Raw genomic sequence first — 21,960 nt, 5'->3', positions numbered from 1 at the left:
GGTCTCGTCCATTAATAGGTAAATGAGAGAGATATGGAGAGACTTTAGACCCTTCCACATTAGTAAGACCCAGACACGAGTATATAGGTGTTGAGCAATTGAATACTTCCAAGTTCCAAGTACCAAAAGTCGAAGAAGACGATTAGGAAATTATCAAATTACACCAATTCTTGTGTAAAACATTCTACATGTAACAACACTCATTTAACTTAAACGCCCTTGTGCAAAAATATGTCTTTACTGAAGAGTTCTACAATAAAATACTGTAAAACCGTCAAACACGATAATCATCAGTTTAATGGCCTACGATTTCCCTCATTAAAACTCGAGGAAACACATAATACATGCATAGTAACTCGGCCATTTCTTTTTTCCCCACAGACTACAGAGCCTAAAGGCCAAAAACAATGCCACTCTGCGCCTTTTCTCGATTCCTCTACCTATACTATACTACCTGTCTACATTAACTACCTAATATTGAAAGTACTTGAGCCCTTTAAAAACGCTTTAGCCTTTCTTTGAGTGAACGAGGGTATATCACTACAGAGTCCACACACAACCCACCTTTGGTGTGCGTGCAATCGATCTGGGTCATCGAGAACTTTACCCGGCTAGCCACTTCAGAATTCTCAACCACAAAGTCCCCAACGTGATAGTGAAGCCACGTCCCGGGTCCTTCTAGGAAGGACTGGGAGATGGTGCGCGGGCCTCCTGCGGCTGAAAGCTTAAACTGGACTGGCTTGACGTCCCATCCATGGACCTGCTCTGTGTCGCAGACTCTACGGCCAAACTTCTTGTGGGTCTTTCCGAGTTGAAGTCTGAAGAATACACTATATATTCCCTCGGGGAATGGGAACTTGACCTCACCTTCAACTTCAAACCACCAGATTTGGTGTAGATAGGCCACTGTAGGGAACCTGTGTCCATACCCAGAGAAGGGGTAATTTAGTCAATCTCTAAACTTATAGCTAATATACATACAAGTAGTAATGATCTACAGCAACTACAATGTACGAAGTATTTAACGATCCAGTTTTCTTAAGTTGCTTAAGCGTAATCTTTCACAGAACCAGACATTCTAGCACGCAAGTTTGTGTTACATTTGACACATGAAATGGCACACCAGATTCCAGAAGTTAGGTTTGCAGATTAGTTTTTTGGTGTAGGGGAAATGGCAATCGGGAGGGGTATCAGGTTCAAATGAAAATTGGTAGGGCTAATATCGGGGTCACACCGTCACAGGTCATCGTTGGTTAGGACCCCTTCATGTAAGGTAGTGATAAATCGGTTTGTATTGGTTATTGGATTTGCCTCAGGTCAAGTCAGTCCTAATTCACCAATTTTTGAGTTCTATCATGTGGGGTTTCGTGCGCTTTGGGTCGGATTTCTCGTGTTAGCTTTGGCAGCTCCGACATTTAGATGTATCCAAAGGTGCAAAAAACAACCTAATCTTAATCCTACAGAAAACCGATGGAACAAACCTCTAAAGAGGGAGTGGACATCAAGAGCTGCATCCACGTGTTATGCACGTTGCAATATCATCTATACAGCCCAACAACAGATATAAATACACAAAAATAATCACCAAGGCGAAGAAAGCATGTAACATCACTAAACAACTTAAAAATCAGCCCAAGTTATGCATAAGAATAGATGAACAAGACTGCGCAAATGCCTTTTACAAAATCTAAATGAATTAGGGTCCTAGTCATGTACATAGAACAGGACTGCATTTCATGGACATAGTAAGTTGTTAATGGGGCAAACATTTAACCCTAGACGCCTCATATCTTAGATAATACTCCAATAGGCCTTCCGAAATGCAGTTAAAAGTATTAGCAATATTTGGGTTCCTCTCATTCCATCAATATATCTTCAAGATCATGTCGGAAAGGGTCGACATCATTAGAACAAAATTGAAAATTCATCACTCTCACCCTGACCACCACAATAAACATAACCAAGAGAAAATTCCAGACAAGGTAGTATGACTTAATCTAATAGCGTCCGAACTTCAGCATCTACTCTAGAAAACTAGAATCTTCCCAAGGATAGATGACAAACCACAGAAAATTAATTCATTATCTCATATGTAATCCAAGCACTAGACAACAGGACCTCAGTCAAGCAGAAAAAATCATGGTTAAAACATTGACAAACTACAAACTACTAACAATCACGGTGAAAAATAAGTTAACAGCAAAGAAGGCCAAGATGTACTAACAGTACACTCGACACACCATCCATTTACAAGTTAATCTAACTAGTAACAACTACTAGTCTACTACATCCGTCCCAATCATTTGTTTGCCTGTGAGGGATATTCTAATGGAAGGTAAACAAATGACGGAGATGGGATCAATCAAAGGTAAGAATTAAACATCTCACCTAGATTCATCAGTGGGTAAATGACTCCAATATCTCCGATCATCAATCCCGTTTATTGACAAACCCTTGGCAGATATCGCCATACACATCCCTCCTGTACTCGTATCCATCCATACTTTCTGCAAATTCATCATACAAAAAATGCAATCAATCACATACCATCCAAATCAAAAAAAAAAAAAAAATTGTAAATAATTGACAAAAATAGCAAAAGAACCAACCTTTGTGCCATTATCAAGAGAATTAAACTGACTCAAGCTAGCATAGATATCTTTCTTGCACAAAAAAACCGGAAACTCGCCGTCATCATTGTCATCATCATCATCATTAGAATTCTCACCATTAAGATCATTAACAAAGATCTTCCTAACAATTTGGTAATAATTAGAGGGCAATTTAGATTCCCAAACAAAATCAGCAGAAGAAGCACCATGAAAAGCCTTATTCAATCTAGCAAATTTACAAATTTCTTGAGGTTCCAAATTCATCAAAACCATAGCTACACAACCTTCAGGCAAATCACCTAACCCTAATGTCTTCTCCATTTCTTCAGGTTTTACTTCCTTCCCAAATGTTAAACCCATCAACAAAATCAAAATTCAACTTTCTGGGTCGATTTTCCTCACAGATTTACCTTCTGGGTACCAATCAATTTCCAATCTTCCTCAACTTTTCACTTATGGGTCAAATTCCTACCAAAATTAGGGTTTTTGAGAAGAGAAAGGTAAAAAAGAGGGAAGAACACCAAAATCAATATCTTAACTTTCTGGGTCGATTTTTCTTGCAGATTTACCTTCTGGGTACCAATCAATTTCCAATTTTCTTCAACTTTTCCCTTCTGGGTCAAATTCCTACCAAAATTAGGGTTTTTAAAAGGGGATAGCAAAAAAAGAAGGAAGAACACCAAAATTAACTTTATTTTAAAGGGTAAGAAACAAAAATTGATGTTAATGAATAATTAGATAGTGGGTCTGAAATTTAAGGGGTTTAAAGAGAGAAGAAGACAAGAAAATAGTGGCACCGCAGAGCTTGCTGTTGACAGACGCGTATGATGTTGATAATTGATAAACAGCAGAAAAAGATAGTAATTTCGTTAAAATAATTTGATTGATTAGTTAATAAATTTGGGATTTATGAGTGTTTTTGCGATGGATAAATAAGAGGATGAAATTGGGGGGGAATTGAGGGAGTAAAAGACGGTAAAAATCGAGTTTTTAATCTGTCATGGATGATGGAATGATAGGGTTTTATCCTTTGCGTGGTTGGATAGGTGAATAAAGACAATGAAATGCCGAGTCGATATCGATTTTATGGACAAACTGTAAATTTTGGATTTTGTTCTTTTTGTGTGCTGTGATTCTGTTCACATCAGGAATTTTTCCGTTCCTTTTTCTTTCATCTCCTTCCTAGAAATTAAAAATCCTATTCTAGATCTCTAGGTTTTCTGTTTTCGTCTCATCCATATTTGCAACACAAAATCTCATTTGTGACGGCACGTATCTGTCACTTTGGAGTGACGGATACCATTTTCCCACACAAATGACCCAAATAGAGGAGAGAGGGAAGCACATGGGGGTGACCCCACCTTGTCCCCCCCTATTCGTTTTGTGAGTGACATTATTCGTCACTTGCTCCGACCCGTCTGTTGTTGCAAATACGCAATAAGTTTGAACTTCTTTATATTTGCGTGTTTTTTTTGTTGCTACATGTGAATTAAATTTAATCTTTTGTCTATGAAAATGGAAAGATGATTAAATCAATCCCCTAATTCATTGTACAATATTCGGAAGCAAGAGTAATATGTACGGATTAATTACAAGTTAATCGAACAATCGAATTTCTAATAAGTTAATCACATCTTCCCAGTCCGCAATAAATTTGATACTTGTCGGGGATGTCTTAGTTTGTTATTAAGATAGAAGTACAATGTACTTAGGTCGTAGATTTGAAACACTTGTACCTAGGTGACTCTTGAAAAAATAGTTATGAGAATTTATTACTCCGGAGTCCTCCACAATCTCGCTATTCACACTCGTATAAAGGTATAGTGTTCCAAACCTACACCTAATCTCTATATACTAAAAGAATAAGAAAAGCTCCAATTTTTCCCGCCTAAAACACATTCCTTATTTAGATAATTCCCTATATACTTTCTTATTTTGATATAATCCCCTATATACTTTCCTATTTGAGGTGCATAAAATTTGTCTCTAAGTTTTTTGCAATAAAAATTGGGTGATGCTCATTCATGTACGGATTTTACTCTTTCATGGACGTTAATGACCATAATACCCCTTTTATTTCACTGTAATTTCATTTTAATACCCTTATTTTATCTCTCTCCCTCTTCTTCATTTACTCTTTTCTCACTCTAACCATCACCACCCATCAACCACTATTCACCACCCTCACCGCCGCCTTCCTTACGCCACCGGCCGGTCTTGACGACGACCTCCTGAGTACGAGTCCTGAAATAAATAAAAAAAATATAGTAAAAATTACTAAAATAATAAAAAAAAGGAAAATCGAAAATCGAAAAACCAAAAAGTGAAATGCAGAGAAGCGGCAACATGTTCATGTACCACGACTACTACTACCATTAACACCCAATACCAGCAACATTTATGGCGGGCCACACCCCCTCAATCCGACTTCGAATGTCACCTCCCTTTACCACAACTCCGGCGACGGTTTAAATAAACCCTAATTTAATTAGTGTAAATCAATCCTTAATTTGATACAATATAATTAATTTAATTAAAAATTACAATTATTACTTCATCGATATGAGAATTGACATCCATAATTGTGAAATTTGACGGATTTAATTAATTTTGTAGATTTGATTAATTTTGTGGGGAGAGAATTAGAGGGACTTAAAAAATTAGGCAAAGGGCATACTATGGAAACATAATGAAAAAAAGTACATGAATGAGTAAAACCCGTCCATGAATGAGCAACTACGTAAAAATTTCGTTAACTTTGTAAGATAAGTCGTATTATAAAAATTAATAAATTTACAATTTACAATCTATAAATAGTATATTAAAAAATAAAACTCTATAAATACCGTGCATGTATTGCACGGGTTCTATACTAGTGTGTAACTAACAATAAATTAATACTAACAATACAAAGATATTTTTAGATGACCTAAAATAAAAATATTTTAGAGGGGTTTATCTAATGATTGCTACTTCGGAGTTTAATAGAAGTTCAACCAATTTAACAAGAAAAGATATCCTGCTTCATTCGCAACTAATAATACTTAATTTTGCTTTATTTCATCATAAATCAAATCAAAGTAGTAATTCTTTAGTTGTATGCTTGCGTAGTAAAAACAAAAACGAAAAAAACAATAAAACGCATCTAGTAAGTTGGATGAATTGTAGTGGATTATAATACACCATTAAACTGAAGAAATTTGACCCAAAAGAACCATAGAGGTCGTGCGGCTTTCTGGGCAAAGTCTGATGTTCAAGCAGAGGCAACGGCACTTAAATTTGCTTGTATTGATGCCATTGATCGTGGTTTTCGGCATATTGACGCAACCTCGGACTGCTTAAACTTGGTTCTTCAGCTTAATGGATGTGGAGATATCAACCACGATGCTGCACCACTTACGTTTTATTACTTCTCTAGTATCATCTTATCATTGTTTTTCTCTTAGTTAATGTCCCCGGAGCCTTAATAGGATTGCCCATGCTATAGCTAACTCTATAGTTTAGGCACTTTTTACTTTTCTGACCAAAAAAAAAAAAAAAATGTTCCATGAAAGATAGGTCAAAACTTGAATCTCCTTCTGCCTCCTTTTTCATATCATAGTGCACCAGTTTAACATTGACCATCGACTTCTTTAACTTGGTTTGTGGTGGCGAAGGACCGATTATTCTCTTGTAGTCACTCCCCCGGTCCCTTTTATTTGTTTACCTATTTGTAAGGAATATTTTAATCAAAGGTAAACAAATGGTTGGAACATGAGACGGTGGGAATATAATGTAAGATCAACCCATTTGACTATAGACTCACGTCTCACTCATTTACACACTACGACATTAGCTCGATGAGTACTACCCATTAGATCAGACCGTTTGACAACATTCCCCCAAGACTGTAAATCATATGAGAATTTGTGATCCACGAAATAGAGCAGGTACATGTTTAATACTAGTAGTAAAGAGGAAACAGGTGATTACTAATTACACAGGTAGCATCAATTTCCGCCTTCAGGATGTGTCCTGATTCGGATTTAGCACAGTTTCATCATATGTAGCAATGATGAGTAAGAAACAATCACCCACCATTTTAAAAACCAAAGAAAATCTATATATTCAGAAATAAACACAAGGAGCTTAATGCCACAACCAATCCTCCATGAACCCATCATCACAATCATGTCTTCCACCTCCAATGTTTCCTTTCAAAATGTGGTCGCAAACTCGAAATTGGAGACCCTTAGTCAGATGACCCAATGTAGGAATTTCCATATGCAAGTAAATATAAAACTTGGTAGTAATTACTGAAAGACGTGTTAGATCAACTCCAGAAACAAAGCTTCTTGTTTACTCGTCAGCCCAAGCTCACTTAAAGATAGGTTGCTCTCCCCATCACTGAATGCTTGACGAGGGTACGGCCTTACCTGTCAATTCATATTATAGATAGTTTAAGTTTGGTGGTCAGAATACATGACAAAGACACTTTCCGGGCTCTTTAATCTTAAACCCGTTTAAGAACAGTTGAATGTAACCTACTTGTGCAGACTTGCAACTGAAAGCATGAAGATAAAATACACACGAATATACTCGGAACTCAGAAGTAATAATTACCAATCTATAAGTGCCAGGCTTCAGCATCCTCCCAACATCAATAAAATTAAACAGCGCCTGCACGACCCACAATCAGTTAGCTCGAACAAACATAGATAATTTATTATATTAAAAAAAGCAACGGATGATCAAATTTCACCATAAAAAATGCATATAGACAAGATGTACCTGCAATTTATCAGACTTACGAAACCGGCGGCCGTGTCGACTGCCATCAGGCATTCTAACCAGAAGGGTTATGGCATTCTCATCATTCAAAGCTGGCTCCTCCGGGAGAGAAGCTTGTTTTGCAGCAAGCTGCCTCTCAAGCTCCTAGAAAATAATAGAATTATGAAAAATGATAGTATTCGTCACGAGATTAACTCTGCGAAACCGCTAAGAATCTCCAGGAATCGTTTCAGCATCATCATTGGCGATATATCATGAAGTAGACGTTAAAGGTAAGAGAAGTAGACTACATGCAGGCATGGGTGAGATAAGTACAAAAGTAAAATTGAGGATAAACGGGAGACGAGCTGCACTACTGAACAGGTTTGTGAAAGCCGCAGAAAAAAAACAAGTAAGCTCAATAAGATGAATGACATGTAAAAATGGTCCAAAAAAGCAGTCCGTAATTGAACACGAAAGAAACAAAGACCAGCCTACTCATTAGCAAAAATCTTGCAACAAAGTCTTAAGACTCTTAAACATGTAAGTATAATGCAAAGAGGAAAATTTAATCTTATGTTTAGATAAAGAAAGAGGGAAGAAGAGAAGGTACGGGAAGGGGAGAGTTTTCCGTCAAATCTTTCCCATACATCTTTCCTATACAGGGATTATTAGCTTGTAGGAGAAAAAATAGTCCCCCTCGCTCCCAACTTACCAACTGCACAAATTTCTTTTATCCCAAATTTCCAAGTATTAGTCAGTCCAAATCAGCACTGGCTAGCTAAAGGCCACTGAGGCAGATAAGGGGAAACTTGTATAACCCTTGTGCTGATCTATACTCCCTCCCCTCAAATCCATTGTACCCCATAAATGTACAATTTCTCTACAAAAATGAGGGGGCTGAGTCGCTTGGATTTGAATGGATGTAGTAGTAAACAACACTATTTTCTCACTCCATATCTCCTTACCTTACATTTCATGAGCAAAGATCTTACATGAATTCAATAGCTTATGTCAAGACAGGAGCTAGGAAACAACTTAAGTGCAAGCATAACAGCAGCTAGCAGGTTGTGGTTGTGGTTGTGGTTTTGGAAAAATAGAGACAATATTTCCTAGAATTCACTCATAAAGCAAAGTGGACGTAAAGGTTTGCCATCGGAAATGAGACGCTTTGGAAGAATGTCCTCAGCATCAAATATGGAGTTCATAAGATAGGTTGATGGAGTAAGGAGGCTAATAGTTCGCATGGGGTTGGCATCTAGAAGTACGATCCTTTGGGATCATTCTCCGTTAAGAATCTCTGCAATCTTTTGGAAAATTTCACAAATCACAAATTCTTGACCACGGAGATCTGGAAGTGTAAAGCTCTTACTATAGCTTTTTTTTCTTCGGCACTAACCAAAAGTTAAAATATAAATTTAAAAAAAAAAAATATAAAAGACATGCTCAAAAGGAGAAGTTTTAGCTTTGTAGCTAGTCATTCTCTTTGTGCTGAGCATGAAAAGATTATTGATCAGCTTCATCTCTCTTGCTCATGGATCGTGTCTTTATGGAATTTATCCTTGGTCTCACTTTGTAGTAAGTTGGGCCCACTTTAATCTTCCTAGTCTCTACTAGGAAGAGAGGGATGGAAAAAGGTCGATGTTTGGAGGATGGTTCCTCCGGCTATTTGGTGGTGCACTTGGATTGAATGAAACCATCGTATTCTTGATGATGTGGCCTCCTCATTTCAAGAGTTCAAATTTCATTTTTTTGAAGCTATTATATATTTGGAGCCATATGCTTCATCCAAATTGAAACTTATCTCTTCTTATTTTTGCAGATAAGATTACCCACGATAACTTGAGAGCATAATTTTCCCTCTCTCATTTTGTATATGGGCGTCACATTTAAGGTGTCCTTTGGATTTGAATATCACTTTTAGAGTGTCTTTTTGTATATGGACATCGCCCTCACGGGTGTCTTTTGGTAGATGGGCATCACCTCTATGATGTCTTTTTTGTATTTTTTGTACTGGGCATTGTTTGGATAGGGGAATTTGGAGGGAGAAAAGTGAAGAGTAGTAAAGTGGGGGTTGAGGAATTTGGAGGAGAGGGAAATTTTGATTCCTCTCCCTTTCCCTCCTAAAAGAGAAATTATTTCCCCTCCTACCAAAAAAAGATTTGGAGAGAAAACTCCCTCCTTCCAATCCTCTCCCCTTTCCCTCCATTTTTGTATCCAAACAAAGGGTTAGTGTCCATTAATTAATACTCCTCCATTTTTTTATTTTCTTCCCATTTGCTTTATTGCGGTCTCCAAGACGGAACTTTGACCGTATTTTTCGACATCTATATGTTACTTTTTTTTTGTCGAAACTTTTCCTGTGAAAGATGTCTTGATAATAAGAGTAAATGTTTTTGTTTTATAATTTAATATTTTTTATTTTCAATCTTATTTACGGTCAAAATTAAAAAACTTTTGACCTCCAAAAGGCAAATGGGAAGAAAATAAGAAAATGGAGGGAGTATTATATCTTCTAAATAAATAGTCAAGTCCATACTCATGCCCTCGCATTCTCACTTGTAGACACGTGAGAGTAACATAGGTTGAGAGCTCATGACACGTACTTAGTTGAAACAGCAACCCTTTATAGAAGTAACACAATAGATACTGGGAAACTTTCCATGGCTCACAAGAAAATAAAATATAAAAATTGGCAGTTATCCGACATTTAAACAGGCACGAAAATATAACATGTAAGCCAAGCTAGCATTTCAACACACTCAAAAGCTTGAAAGCTCACCTGTTCCTCCTGCAATTTCCTTTGAGATTCCTCATCCTTTCTCCTCTGTTCTTCAAGAGCTGCTTCCCTAGCCGCATTTTCTTCTGCTATGGCTATCAGTTCCTTTTCCCTATCGGCTTGTAATGAAGCAAGGTACTCATCATCCTGCGAAAAGGAAATTGAGAGGGTTATTTTTGGTTTGTTAGAGAGCCTAATATCACACGAGCACAAAAACAATTATACTCATTTGATGCAGATAATAATTAATAAATACCTGCTGTTCACGTATTGCCCGCTGAGCAACAACACTTGGTGAGGGAGGACGAGGTGCACTCCAAGCTGTTTCAACCCCAGGACGCAACTGATGGGAAGTATATGGTAAAGGGTATCCATTTTCAGGAATCCCGCCAAACATAGCAGCCTCTAGCATAACCGCTTCATCATGCTCCTCAGAAGAGATACCTCCCCACTAAAAAATAGATGTTATTATTTCAAGTCAACTATTGCTAATATAATAATAGTAATGCAAGACGGCTTCAGGATCTTTGGTTCTTACAAAGACATGACATGAATGCATCCCCATCTTAATTTTTATCATTTTTTAGGATAACTTTATTCTGTCGATGCAATTCTCAAAACAATTTTTTATTTAATTGTCAATCGGAAACTACCGCCTTTTGTTTATAATATAGGGGTGAGGCTATGTACATCCAATCTCCTCTATTGCGCCATCCGAAGGATCGTGACTCGTGAGGCAATGGATTTATTTTGTTGTGTTTAGCATCATTTGATTTACCGGTAATAAAGCTGGCGCATAAATGGAGTACCTCAGCTGTAGCAAAAGCACTTCCATTGAGTGGAGTCTGACTGTCAGTAGTGGGGACTGGATGACTTGGCTCAGTGTTAACTTCTGTTTCTTCAATATTTCTCTCAGCCTCCACAAAGCCGGAAGACCTTTGCCCTGACCTGTGCCTAACTAGGGGTTGCTCATCCAACTCATCAACTTCATCTTGGATGGAAGAACTCCCTGCTTCTTGCCTTGAAATTTTAAAAGATAAAAAGGGCAATATGATCAAAATGTATTTCCCACACATTTTGTGCTTCTCCTCTCACTCAAAAAGCAGATGGAAGATTCATTACGTAAATGTTAGAATGGGCTAGGGTAGTAATGGCAAAACATGTCAAATCATCTAACCTAATAACACACACGGCCCGTGAAAAAAGATTTCACACATTTTTTACAAGTAGCAAGAGCCGTCAAGGAAAAAAGAAGGAATAGGATGCATCAAACAAATAGACAACCGATGGACCAAAAAAAAAAACAAATAGACAACCAACTGTAGAGATGAATGAAACTCTTGCAGCAACAATCTATAACAGTCCACAAGTAGACAGCACAGAGGACTATGGGTAAACCATGTAGTATTAACTAAGGACATCAAAAGGTACATGGAAACCAACTGCTCATCATTGAAGTATGTAAATACTGATTGATAAACCGGTTTAAATTTGAAATGGGCATGAGCAATCTACATTACAAACTAAGTCATCAATGACTAACAGCACTGACCGACTAATCCACATACCTTTGATTCGAGTCAACTACATTAGACAGCTCTCCCACGTTGATAGGCCTGTCCACATTTGATCCAGAAACTCCACCCTCGAGAACCGGCTCTCTTTGCGTTTTTTCCTGTTCTGCGGTCTGCAATGAGATTTTATATGATAGATTAAAATCAGAAACAGCTAACAAATGCACAAGAAACTGAAGATAATGAATCACTAACCCTTAACGATAATGAAACAGCATGAGCAATATCAGTATCGTCATGCTGAGATGCTCTCTGTTGAGGTTCAACATAATCCAACCCCTACAATGAAAATGACGAATTAAACAAGATAATATTGGCTTTTAGAAACTTAGTCAGCATAGATGCCTAAGAGTTATGGATCATTCAATGCAATTTTCAACGCAATTTTCACCATGGATCACTGGAAGAAGCCGTTATGTGTCGTGAGCACGATGATAAAAGTTGTGTATGCCTGATTACCTTACCCTTTCCATCTGCGAATGAGCTTCTGGTATTAGGAAAATGTTGTTTTAGATCAAGGTTGGCAGATTCGTAAGACATCCAATACGAATTCGCAATTTTCTCACAGTAGCTTATTCGATGAGCTGAATTCTGAAATATTATATTAAATGCAATATGGGAATTCATCATATTAATTTGCCTGATTTTTATAAAAAATTTAAAAAATAATAGTAGTAATTTGTCTTTTAAAAAATCATAGTTGTCCCACCCCCAGTAAACAAAAAGATAGTATGTTCAATAAGTGGATACATGGTCAAATGGTTCCACATGTACCGCGAATACAAACGAATAAGAAACCTTTTAAGAATTCCCAATTCCCCAATACACAGCCACTAAATTCCCCTTAAAACTCATCTTTTCTAATAAGTCACCCTGTTCATATTCCCACGAAGACTTCAGCCAATCCCGATTTATGGCGTACTGATTCGCAAACGAATAGCGTATCGCGACCTCATCGAACGAATCTGGTAAACTTGTTTCGATGACTAATCATTGATTTATGTAAGGGATTTAGGGGGAAAGAGAAAGGAGGGGAGCAAATTAGGCTATTTGGTTAGCAAATTGGAATGCAAGATACTGGGGGAGAGAGAAACGGAGAGATCCATTTTTCCTCCTCCAAGACTAGAAGCCAAATTAGAATTCCTCAAACGTAGGAAATATTTGGAAGGAAAATGACATTCCCCATCCCTTACCCCTCCAAACAAAGCGTATGATTACTAAGAGGTGCAAACTGCAAAGTGAGAGCAGAGAAAAAGAGACTAACTTCATTATTGTTCTGGAGTTCAGCATCTCTCTTGGAAGCTTCAATGGCTGCTCTAATCATTTCCTCCTCAATATCATTTCCATAATCTGCGGAAGCATCAAACTGAGGCGCACTTGGTCTGGTAATACCTTGATAGTTCCGTGTAATATCTTCATCGTCCTCCTCATCAACAATGACGGGTCCGTGCATTTCTGATCCTTCCACATCAATAACATCAGTCACATCTTCGATTCTTGGACCATGACCAGGCTGAGTAGCTGAATTATCAGGACCATCCCTGACTTCAATGGGAATTTGCCTGACTTCTCTGGGCTGAGAAACAAATGGAGCACGACCTCGTTCGATGAGCTCAGAAGGGCGATTGAAGATGTCGGGGGCATCAAATAGACCCCTCTGGAAGGTTGGATCAAGAAGAGAGAATGGATTCATCCCTCTTGTAGCTGAAAAAAGAGATGAAGGGCCACGATGCACCAATGATGTGGGGTCATCTATATCCATGAGATCATCTAATGGAGCAGTAGCAGTAACTGGAGCTTCCTGCATGCTAAACATTTACATAAATAAATAAATTCATATTATAATCAAACAACAACAGCAAGGATCTTTGGTGCAAGAAGCGACTAAATCCAAAACGACAACAGGAGTGATTTAAGATAATTAAAACCGATGGAGGAGACGATCTAGCAATTAAAGGCAATGGCGGAGAAAAAAAAAAGTTAAAAAGAAAGGACGTACACATTTCTATCTCCCTCGCTAAAATGTGCATTGACAGCTTCATTAAGATTTCCAGCATACTCCTGCGCATTAGAATGATTTAGGAACACATAAATAAGGTACAGAGTGCAGAAGTACACGGGAATACAGCTATAAGTGAGCCTTAACAATTTCTGAGATCTAAATAGATATTGGACACTGCACAGTTAACGTATTCAGAGCGAACTTTCCTGCAGGAGATAGATAGCAATCCAGTGGAAGACTCACCAAAGGAAAATATCATTCATTACAGTTTCACACAAAGAAACTCACATTTGCCCTTTTTGAATGAGTTAGGTGGCAAAAAAATCAGGTGAGATGTGAGTTTCCAGGTATCCTGATTACACTTGCAAAGACTGAGAAATGACTAATAAACGTGCTACCATGCTTAGTACTGAAAGAGTAACAAATGACCATACACATAATTCCACAAGTCCGTGGTCTATCTAGAAACAATCTCTTTGACATAGATGTCATTCTATGTACCCCACTTATACACTACCATAAGTTACCCTATAGAACATCCTGTTTTTGCTAATGCCATGCGACTCTCAAAGCTTTAACCATTCATACTCGACAAATTGCCTTCAATTAACTCCACTATGCGACTCTCACAGTCATGTATAACAATCCCTAACTCACTAATTAGTTTCTACGCACAAGCGACAACATAGTATAAAACACCATTTCCTCGAACAAGACAGAGATCCTGAAGAACTCAATTGAGCCATATCAAAGCAATCCAGCCGATAACTATATGACGATCATTGTTGCCTATAACACTATAAAAAGACTCTATGAGTACAAACATTGCCCGAAAAGGCGCTAAAATAACGTTTGGCTTGAATCTTAATCAACAAGAACTAGTAGAACATCTAACACCAGATAAATAATCAATCTACAACCAAATTAGAATCATCCACACACTATTCTAACTTCAGATTTAAAACAAAAATTCCCAAATCAATTGACTCCAATTAACATCACATGAACACAATTCGGTACATACCCATTTCAGAAATAACTAATCCCAGATAATATATAACATGAACGCAATATTACCGTAATATTGCTAATTCTACAATATTTAATCGATTGTCCAACAAAAACCTCATTAATTACAGCAGAAAACCCTAATCAAAACAACTTTAATTGTATAAAAATAACATCAAATTAAACAACTCTAATTAAAGATAAAATAGAACTTTAAAAAACAAAAATAAAAAAAAGGTTAATTATATAAGTAATATACCTCAAGTTTTTGGAGTGCGACGGTCTCAGGTGCACCGGTGATGCTCATAAAAGTATCAATAGTATCACGATTAAAAGACGCCATTGCAGAAGAAACTATAGGGATTATAATTCAAGTATTGAAGAAGAAAATATAGGAAGAGTATACAAGGGTTCAACTTTAAGAAGGTTTGTTGGTTTGTTGATTGAAATTGAAACGAATTGTGATATTCCTTACTTTTTTGTGTGTGACGGATCCATTTAGCGGTGCATGAGTTGGTAGGATCCGGAACAAAGTCTTTTGTAAAACCGTTTATAAAATAGTTTAGAGTCGAGAATTAAAAGAGTGAGGAACTCGAATGTAATTGTGTTTTGGAAAATAGTTTTCATAGTTACTTTATTTAGTGTGTTTTAGTTATTTGTTCATCTTTTTTATTTTTAGAATGTATTTAATGAGGAGAATGATCATCATTTGCATTCAGTTTAATTTATAATGTATGTAAATATTGATGGGGATAAAATGAGGTATGTATAATATTGCTAGTATAGTACATACTCCCTCATTTCAATGAAATGTTATACAGAGAGGGAATTGCTTTTAATATTATCAAAACACAAAGATAAACGGGAGAATAAAACATATCTATAAATATTATTAAAAGGCTCGACATTAAACGTCACGTAGACAAATGTGACATGGCAACAATTAATTGTGATGTGGCAAAATATAGTCCACATGGAAATACCAGCATAGTAGTACACATGAAAAAAAAAAATTACTGATTCCACATTTAAAAGTTACTCTCATAATTAATGGTAAAAAACTAAATTTAGATAATTTTAATTTCATAGGATAATTTTTAAATCACTCTCATGCAAAGTGGATTTAATAATAATAATAATCTATAAATATAATTAAAAAGTAAGTCAAACTATCAACCATCAACTATATGTCTTATTTTAATTTCATAAGATAATTTATAAACCACTCTCATGCAAACCTTTTACATTACATTTCTCCTTGCTCCATATTTATGTATGTAAAATCAATAACTCTATAATCTAAATACAAAATCTATATATCTAACTTAAAGGCATGCTAAATTACCTATCATAATCTACATGTCATATCTATTTAATAATATAAAAAAGATACCTTGAGCATATGTATAAGACATGCGACAGCGTAGAATCACTAAGAAACTTTCATTTGATAATATGTGACTAATTAATAATATTCATTCATAGAATTAAGATAGAATACTTATTATCACGTTTATAACCCCTTATTCATCTCTAACTCTTCATTTTCTCTTTAGCTCTTCCTTTTCCTTTTTGATGATTCATTTTCCCTCCTAAAATTTAACTCCTTATTTGATGCTAAGTTAATATAAATAAAGTCTTTAAAATAAGCACTTTTATTTTTTACCCTCTTTTTCTAACCTTTTGGCATACTAGTTGTTGTACGGCGCGCGTTGCGCGCCGTACCCTAAATTATTGTTGCTCGTTTATTAGGATTGGTATCGTTCCATGGGGCTCGGAATTTCCGTAGGCTTTTCGCTATTGTTTCCGATCGTTGTCTATTCGTAATGGTAAATCACATCACAGTACAATATTTTAGAAGCACATAACAGAGATTACCATACCTTGATACAGACTCTTAGCACAGTCGGACATACTACGCCTTTATGCGGTTACACACAACCACATTTTTGTACATATTCGACGTTGACGCTTAGCAGAGGACCCTAACGATTTCATTCCATTTCTCACATGTATTCCATTATATCTGGTCAGACTTCAAAATGATTTCACAAACATTAACCTTTAATTGAATAAACCAAATTAAAGATGACGAAGACAACTACAACACATCAAACTGAAGATCACATAAACAAAACCACACAAGCGCCAGCAAACAACATAATCGGCCTGGAAATGAATTAAACTGCGTGTATCAACAACTTCAAGGATTCAATTACCTTCGAAGTGAATCCTATCTTGCATGAATACATGAAGCATCTTATAACTTTCCAAGTGAACAATCTCTGTAATATTACCCCTGAAAACAACTAATCACTGATTGACCTTCTAACTTCCCAAGTGATCAAGCTCTACACTTGCATGTTAATCAACTAATTGGATCCAGACTAACTAAACCAATTAATCAATTTACTAACTTCCCAAGCGATCAATTACTATAATTATCGGCATTTGTTTACTTTAATTCCGTTATGGTATTGTCCCATAGCTCTGAGATCAGAAGAGATATTTAACCCAGATGCTTGTTTAGATAGATAGCTATGCATGGCATAGAAGCGGGTTTGTTGTGTGCAACGATGTTTAAGGCAAGAAAGCCAATAATAATACAACAACTAATAACCGAAAATACATCTAAAGGTCGACTTGCACCCGGACTTGGCAGCTGGAAGTGGTCTTTATACCTGGCAAAAGGTGCACCATACGCAAAAACATCCCAAAATTTTGCCGACCTTTTCTGTCCTGCAGCACCTTAGTCTAGAGATAGCTGCTTAAGCACACACTTAAGCACTCGGCTACGAGAGAGAGATGTGGCTGGGCCTACCTGAATGTATAAGTCATTGTGACGAATTTTGGTCTCGATTATGTTGAGATACTCTGCCTTTTCCTGTTTCAAATGCATATAGGCTATGTTAGTTTTGTAGGGTACGCTTTTATCCGAGTGTGAGGTCGTAGAAGGTGGTATAGCTAATAAGCAACTATTGGCAGATCCAAAGATTTTTAATTTTAGACCATGTTAAACCACATCACTTTCGATAGCCTAAACTGTTAATGTAAATTGTATTGCTTTGAACTTTTTCTTGGTGAATACCTCTATAGGCAGCGAGTACAAAGCACTGGCCTTGGTTTCTAGTAGCTTCTCGGCATCCTCAGTGAATGCAGTGAAAGCATATGATCCAGTTGCATCAATTGCCTCAAATGTGACTTTCATTCTAATATTGCACATCTTGTGTTAGCTGCTGCATATAAGTTTGATATGTGTGTAAAGCATAGTGCAAAGCTGCAATCCGTTATTTTGTTACCTTGGGGAGGATACTGCACCCTCTCGCCCACATGCCTGGCAAGTGTATGTAGCATCAACGTCCTTATCACTGCGTGTGCCACAGTTGTTACAGCCAAGGTAGAAGCGCACATCTTTCTTGTCAAATTTCGGGATCTTGACATGCAACCAATGCCTTTCTTCTTGCAAGGTGGTCACCACCTGTAAATTGAGTGCCATATAAAAAAAAATTATTGATAGCCATAAATACAGCTGAAATTTTGTTGCTGGCAAACTCCATAAACAGCTACTGACTCAAGCTATTATTTGTTTCAAATTAGGTATTTACCTTTTTCTCGATCTCGAAGTGTTTTTATTGTAATTGTCCTGCGCTGAGTTTCTGGTAGGCGGACCTCCAATACCTGTTGAGCCTTAGCTGCAACTATGCCTTCGTTTGCCTTTTTCCTGTTTGCAAAGTCGCCGACACAAATTATGTAGCGCTCCCGGGCCTAAACCTTTCTTAAAAGCTAAATAGGATACCATTACTTACCAAGCACGGATTGCATCAGCTTTTTCCCCAGTTGGGTCAAACTTGAAAAATGTTGCGTTAGTTGTGGCCAGTGAGAAGCCTATTAAAAATGGCAAACAGAATTATTATTGCATTCCTTATGATTTTTTTAATGGTAAATGTTAGAAGCCATAATGCTCAGCACCTTTGTGATAACAAGTCCTCAGGGATGTAAACCCAACAACCGGAAAAGATTCAGCCATGCTCTGCACAGTTGCACCCTCTTTTACCGCTAGATCTCGCCTGATCGTGGACTCATCATTGGGTCATGTGTTGTGCTATAGTGATTGTTGAAAGTGGACAGGGGACATATATTCAGTACAAGTGTTGTGTGAAAAGGTTGTATACGAAGGCTACCAACAAAAACTTTGCCTTACCTGTGATCGGCGATCACAATTTCACGGACTTCCAATTCTTGACCTCCTTTTTATGGTCCTCAGCGGTTCCACATAGATCACAATCCCTAGAACGTCTGCAATTAAACGCAAAATATTTTTTAATCGTAAAATTAGGGATATTTAGCAATGCATAATTCATTAAAAATTCTTCTTAAAAGGTGAGACAAGAAAGACAGTGCAAGCGTGTATTACCATAGCGATCATCAATTGTCATAGTCCGGGGGATGGAAGCCAGCACTATGTAATCTGGACCAGTAGCAGGTTGTGAACCTGGCACAGGCTGAATAATTGTGCTATTGTTGAAGCTAAGCTGATACGGATGGTCTTCAGGATTTGTTCGGTATTTTTCAGGAACATGCTTCAGTTTAGCATTGGAAATTTCATACTCCATTTTGTCTTGTATAACATCCTCATATGCCTCTATTTCTTCATTATATAGGGTTGTTTTGATTCTACCGCCATGCAGTTATTTCACCATAATAAATGTAGAGTCAAACGCATTGTCATTATATCGTGGCTGTCTGAATATATGTTTACATATGCTGACTTTGTTTGTGGTATCTTTGAGGTACCAGCTTCTACTTGTCTACTTGTTTGGCTACACCTCGCGGCTATTCTAAAATTTCACAAATTAAATGGACATATATTTTTACTTGGGATTGTTGATGACTTATGTAGATAGGTGACTATCGGACTTAAAGTGTGGCGAGAATGAGGGTAGCTGAAGTGAGTATAAGCTTTTATAAATGGAATTTGTTAAGATTGGTTAGGTGGTTTTGCAGAAGTTGATGTCGGAAAGATGGCTACAATAGCTGAGCTTAAGCTGGCAGTGGAGAGGAGATTTCATCATTTGCCTATGAAAGGAACTGACGATATATCATGGTCTGACATTAACCTACGATTTTGTCTGTGAAAGGAAACTAATGGTGATTTATATAAAATATATCTTTGATCTAACCATATCAATCTTTTTCCGATGAAGGCGACATGTATGGGGACATTTTTGTTTATCTTATCGTGGCCAGAAGCTATTAAATGACTCTGATTTTATCAAAGATTACGACATCAAAGATGGGGATCAGGTACTTATCTTTGCATATTTGTTTCAATCTCTTGCCTTTTGAGTATGAGGTTTCGTCAAAGTTTATGTTTTGATCTACATAATTTATGATCATGCCACTGTATGTGATGTACAATCCTGTAATAGGAAATGATACTTCTGAAAATCTATGAACCATGGTGTGTTTCTTTGCCAAGGAGTGTATTTAAGTAGATTTTGCCATGACTTAGAGAGTATCTTACTTTGGTTGAGGATCATTGTTGGAATCTATCCGATGTCCAATTACAGTTTTACCACCTCAGCGGCTAAGCATTTACTAAGATACAGCTATTTTCTCTTGGTCATAGGATCATAGTTATGCACCTTACTTTTTTGACAGGGAATTTCAAATAAACTTCAAATTTTCTTTTAAGAACACTTTCATTTCTTATGCTGGTTTTTTGAGAATTGCTAAATATTGTGTAATAATTTTGAGGTAAGCAAGCCTATCTTAACTTCATGGCTTTCATAGTATCAATTCACATATTCCTAATCTAGCTTACCTAAAACATTGAACACATAAACTTGGAAATATTTCACACTTACCTCTTCATCTTCAAAGGTGATCCTCTGAAATGTTAAGTCTTTGTTGTTTGGCGAAGTCTGGCTGTTATTCTTGACTATGACCTTGAGCTTAATAGAGTACGGCCCCGTCTTATCGGTGAGGTCTTTCACAAGTTTTTTTTAGGCTTCATGTTAAGCTGACAAAGGAAGCCATGTAACAAACATGCCAACTTGTAAGCTAAACTCCAATGCCTAAAACGCTTAATAGCAAAATAACTATGTTGAAAGCACAATGGTTACCAGGCAACTAATACGAAGTACATAATTAAGCCAACCACAAGCAAGCCATTTTCATCCAGTCATAAAAATTAGGTAGCAAGGTTAAGGAATGAAGGAAATGAATACTGCGAGCTATCCTAGTCAATAATTACAAAGAAATTCACTCACTACTGCAACAAAGAAAAAAACTGCATAAACATGAGTAACCTGTAAATTTGTTTCAAACAATGAGTAACTTGCAAATTTGTTTTAAAAAAAACCTGCACACCGCAAGTTATTCTAAGGCTCTGTGTTTTTTCACCTCAAACTCTATGTAATGTAACCAATTACAGCTTCCCGAAACATGTGCAAATTTAACATAGTTCTAAACTCTCTCACTTATATGGAGTTCTACCTTAATCCATGGATAAATTAGGCACATACTCATATGTTTATCTCTTAAATGCAGTTTCCATTGGAACAGTTCACACCAATAAACGTACTCTAAAACACACATTTTGAGGGTTGTGGAGAAAAATTTGATTGCACAGTAAAACACTAAATGGCAAAATCTAATTGTGTAATATATGTAAAGAAAATAATGAGGGATACTTGAAAAAAATTAAGCAATCACATGGATTGAAGTGGACAATGAATTTAAGCAAAACTATGATACACAGAAGAAAAAGAAGAAGAAGAAGAGATTAAAAAGTATGAAGTGGACATACCTTCTATTTTTTCTGGAATTGAGGATTAAGTTCACTACTACAGATACAGGCTATAACAACGGGTAAAAACCGTTGTAAAAACAAAAAGCGGACGTTGTTAAAGCGGCCATTGTAGAAGGTATTTACAACGGTTTGGTTATTTAATGAAACCGTTGTCGAAAGTATTCACCACGGTTAAAAGTCGTTGTTGTTGGGTGTTCTCCGTTGTGGAAAGTGTTTCAAAAATTTGGAGGGAATAATATAACAACGGTTGTCATATGTATAACCGTTGTTGTAACTTTCCCTCCAAAATTGTGAAGTCTTTTGACAACGGGTTTATGCTACATACCCGTTGTTGAAATTGTTAGTAACAACGGTTCTTAGTTTAAAACACGTTGTTGTAACTTTACCTCCAAAATTGTGAAGACTTTTAACAACGGTTCTTC

The 21,960-nt window shown here is 36.8% G+C and overlaps 2 protein-coding genes across 2 annotated transcripts; both read right to left on the bottom strand.

The window, feature by feature from the left end:
• Positions 1 to 129: 129 nt before the first annotated feature.
• On the bottom strand, positions 130 to 3,631 carry LOC141638546 (F-box protein PP2-A12-like). Its single transcript, XM_074447957.1, has 3 exons — positions 2,610 to 3,631; positions 2,389 to 2,507; positions 130 to 917 (listed from the first exon to the last, which is right to left on the bottom strand). The coding sequence occupies exons 1-3, from the start codon at positions 2,970 to 2,972 to the stop codon at positions 497 to 499; spliced, it is 903 nt and encodes a 300-aa protein (XP_074304058.1). The 5' UTR covers positions 2,973 to 3,631; the 3' UTR covers positions 130 to 496.
• Positions 3,632 to 6,562: 2,931 nt separating this feature from the next.
• LOC141638545 (plant UBX domain-containing protein 8-like) lies at positions 6,563 to 15,604 on the bottom strand. The gene is made up of 11 exons (XM_074447956.1): positions 14,984 to 15,604; positions 13,714 to 13,775; positions 12,979 to 13,522; positions 11,910 to 11,993; positions 11,709 to 11,827; positions 10,950 to 11,160; positions 10,397 to 10,591; positions 10,144 to 10,287; positions 7,383 to 7,526; positions 7,215 to 7,271; positions 6,563 to 7,027 (listed from the first exon to the last, which is right to left on the bottom strand). Exons 1-11 carry the CDS (start codon positions 15,065 to 15,067, stop codon positions 6,920 to 6,922), a joined length of 1,752 nt encoding a protein of 583 aa, XP_074304057.1. The 5' UTR covers positions 15,068 to 15,604; the 3' UTR covers positions 6,563 to 6,919.
• Positions 15,605 to 21,960: the final 6,356 nt, after the last annotated feature.

This window comes from Silene latifolia, unplaced genomic scaffold (assembly GCF_048544455.1).
Source record: "Silene latifolia isolate original U9 population unplaced genomic scaffold, ASM4854445v1 scaffold_20.1, whole genome shotgun sequence".
Lineage (NCBI taxonomy): Eukaryota > Viridiplantae > Streptophyta > Magnoliopsida > Caryophyllales > Caryophyllaceae > Silene > Silene latifolia.
The sequence above is the reverse complement of the archived record's forward strand: the minus strand, read 5'-3'. Positions and strand labels throughout refer to the sequence as shown.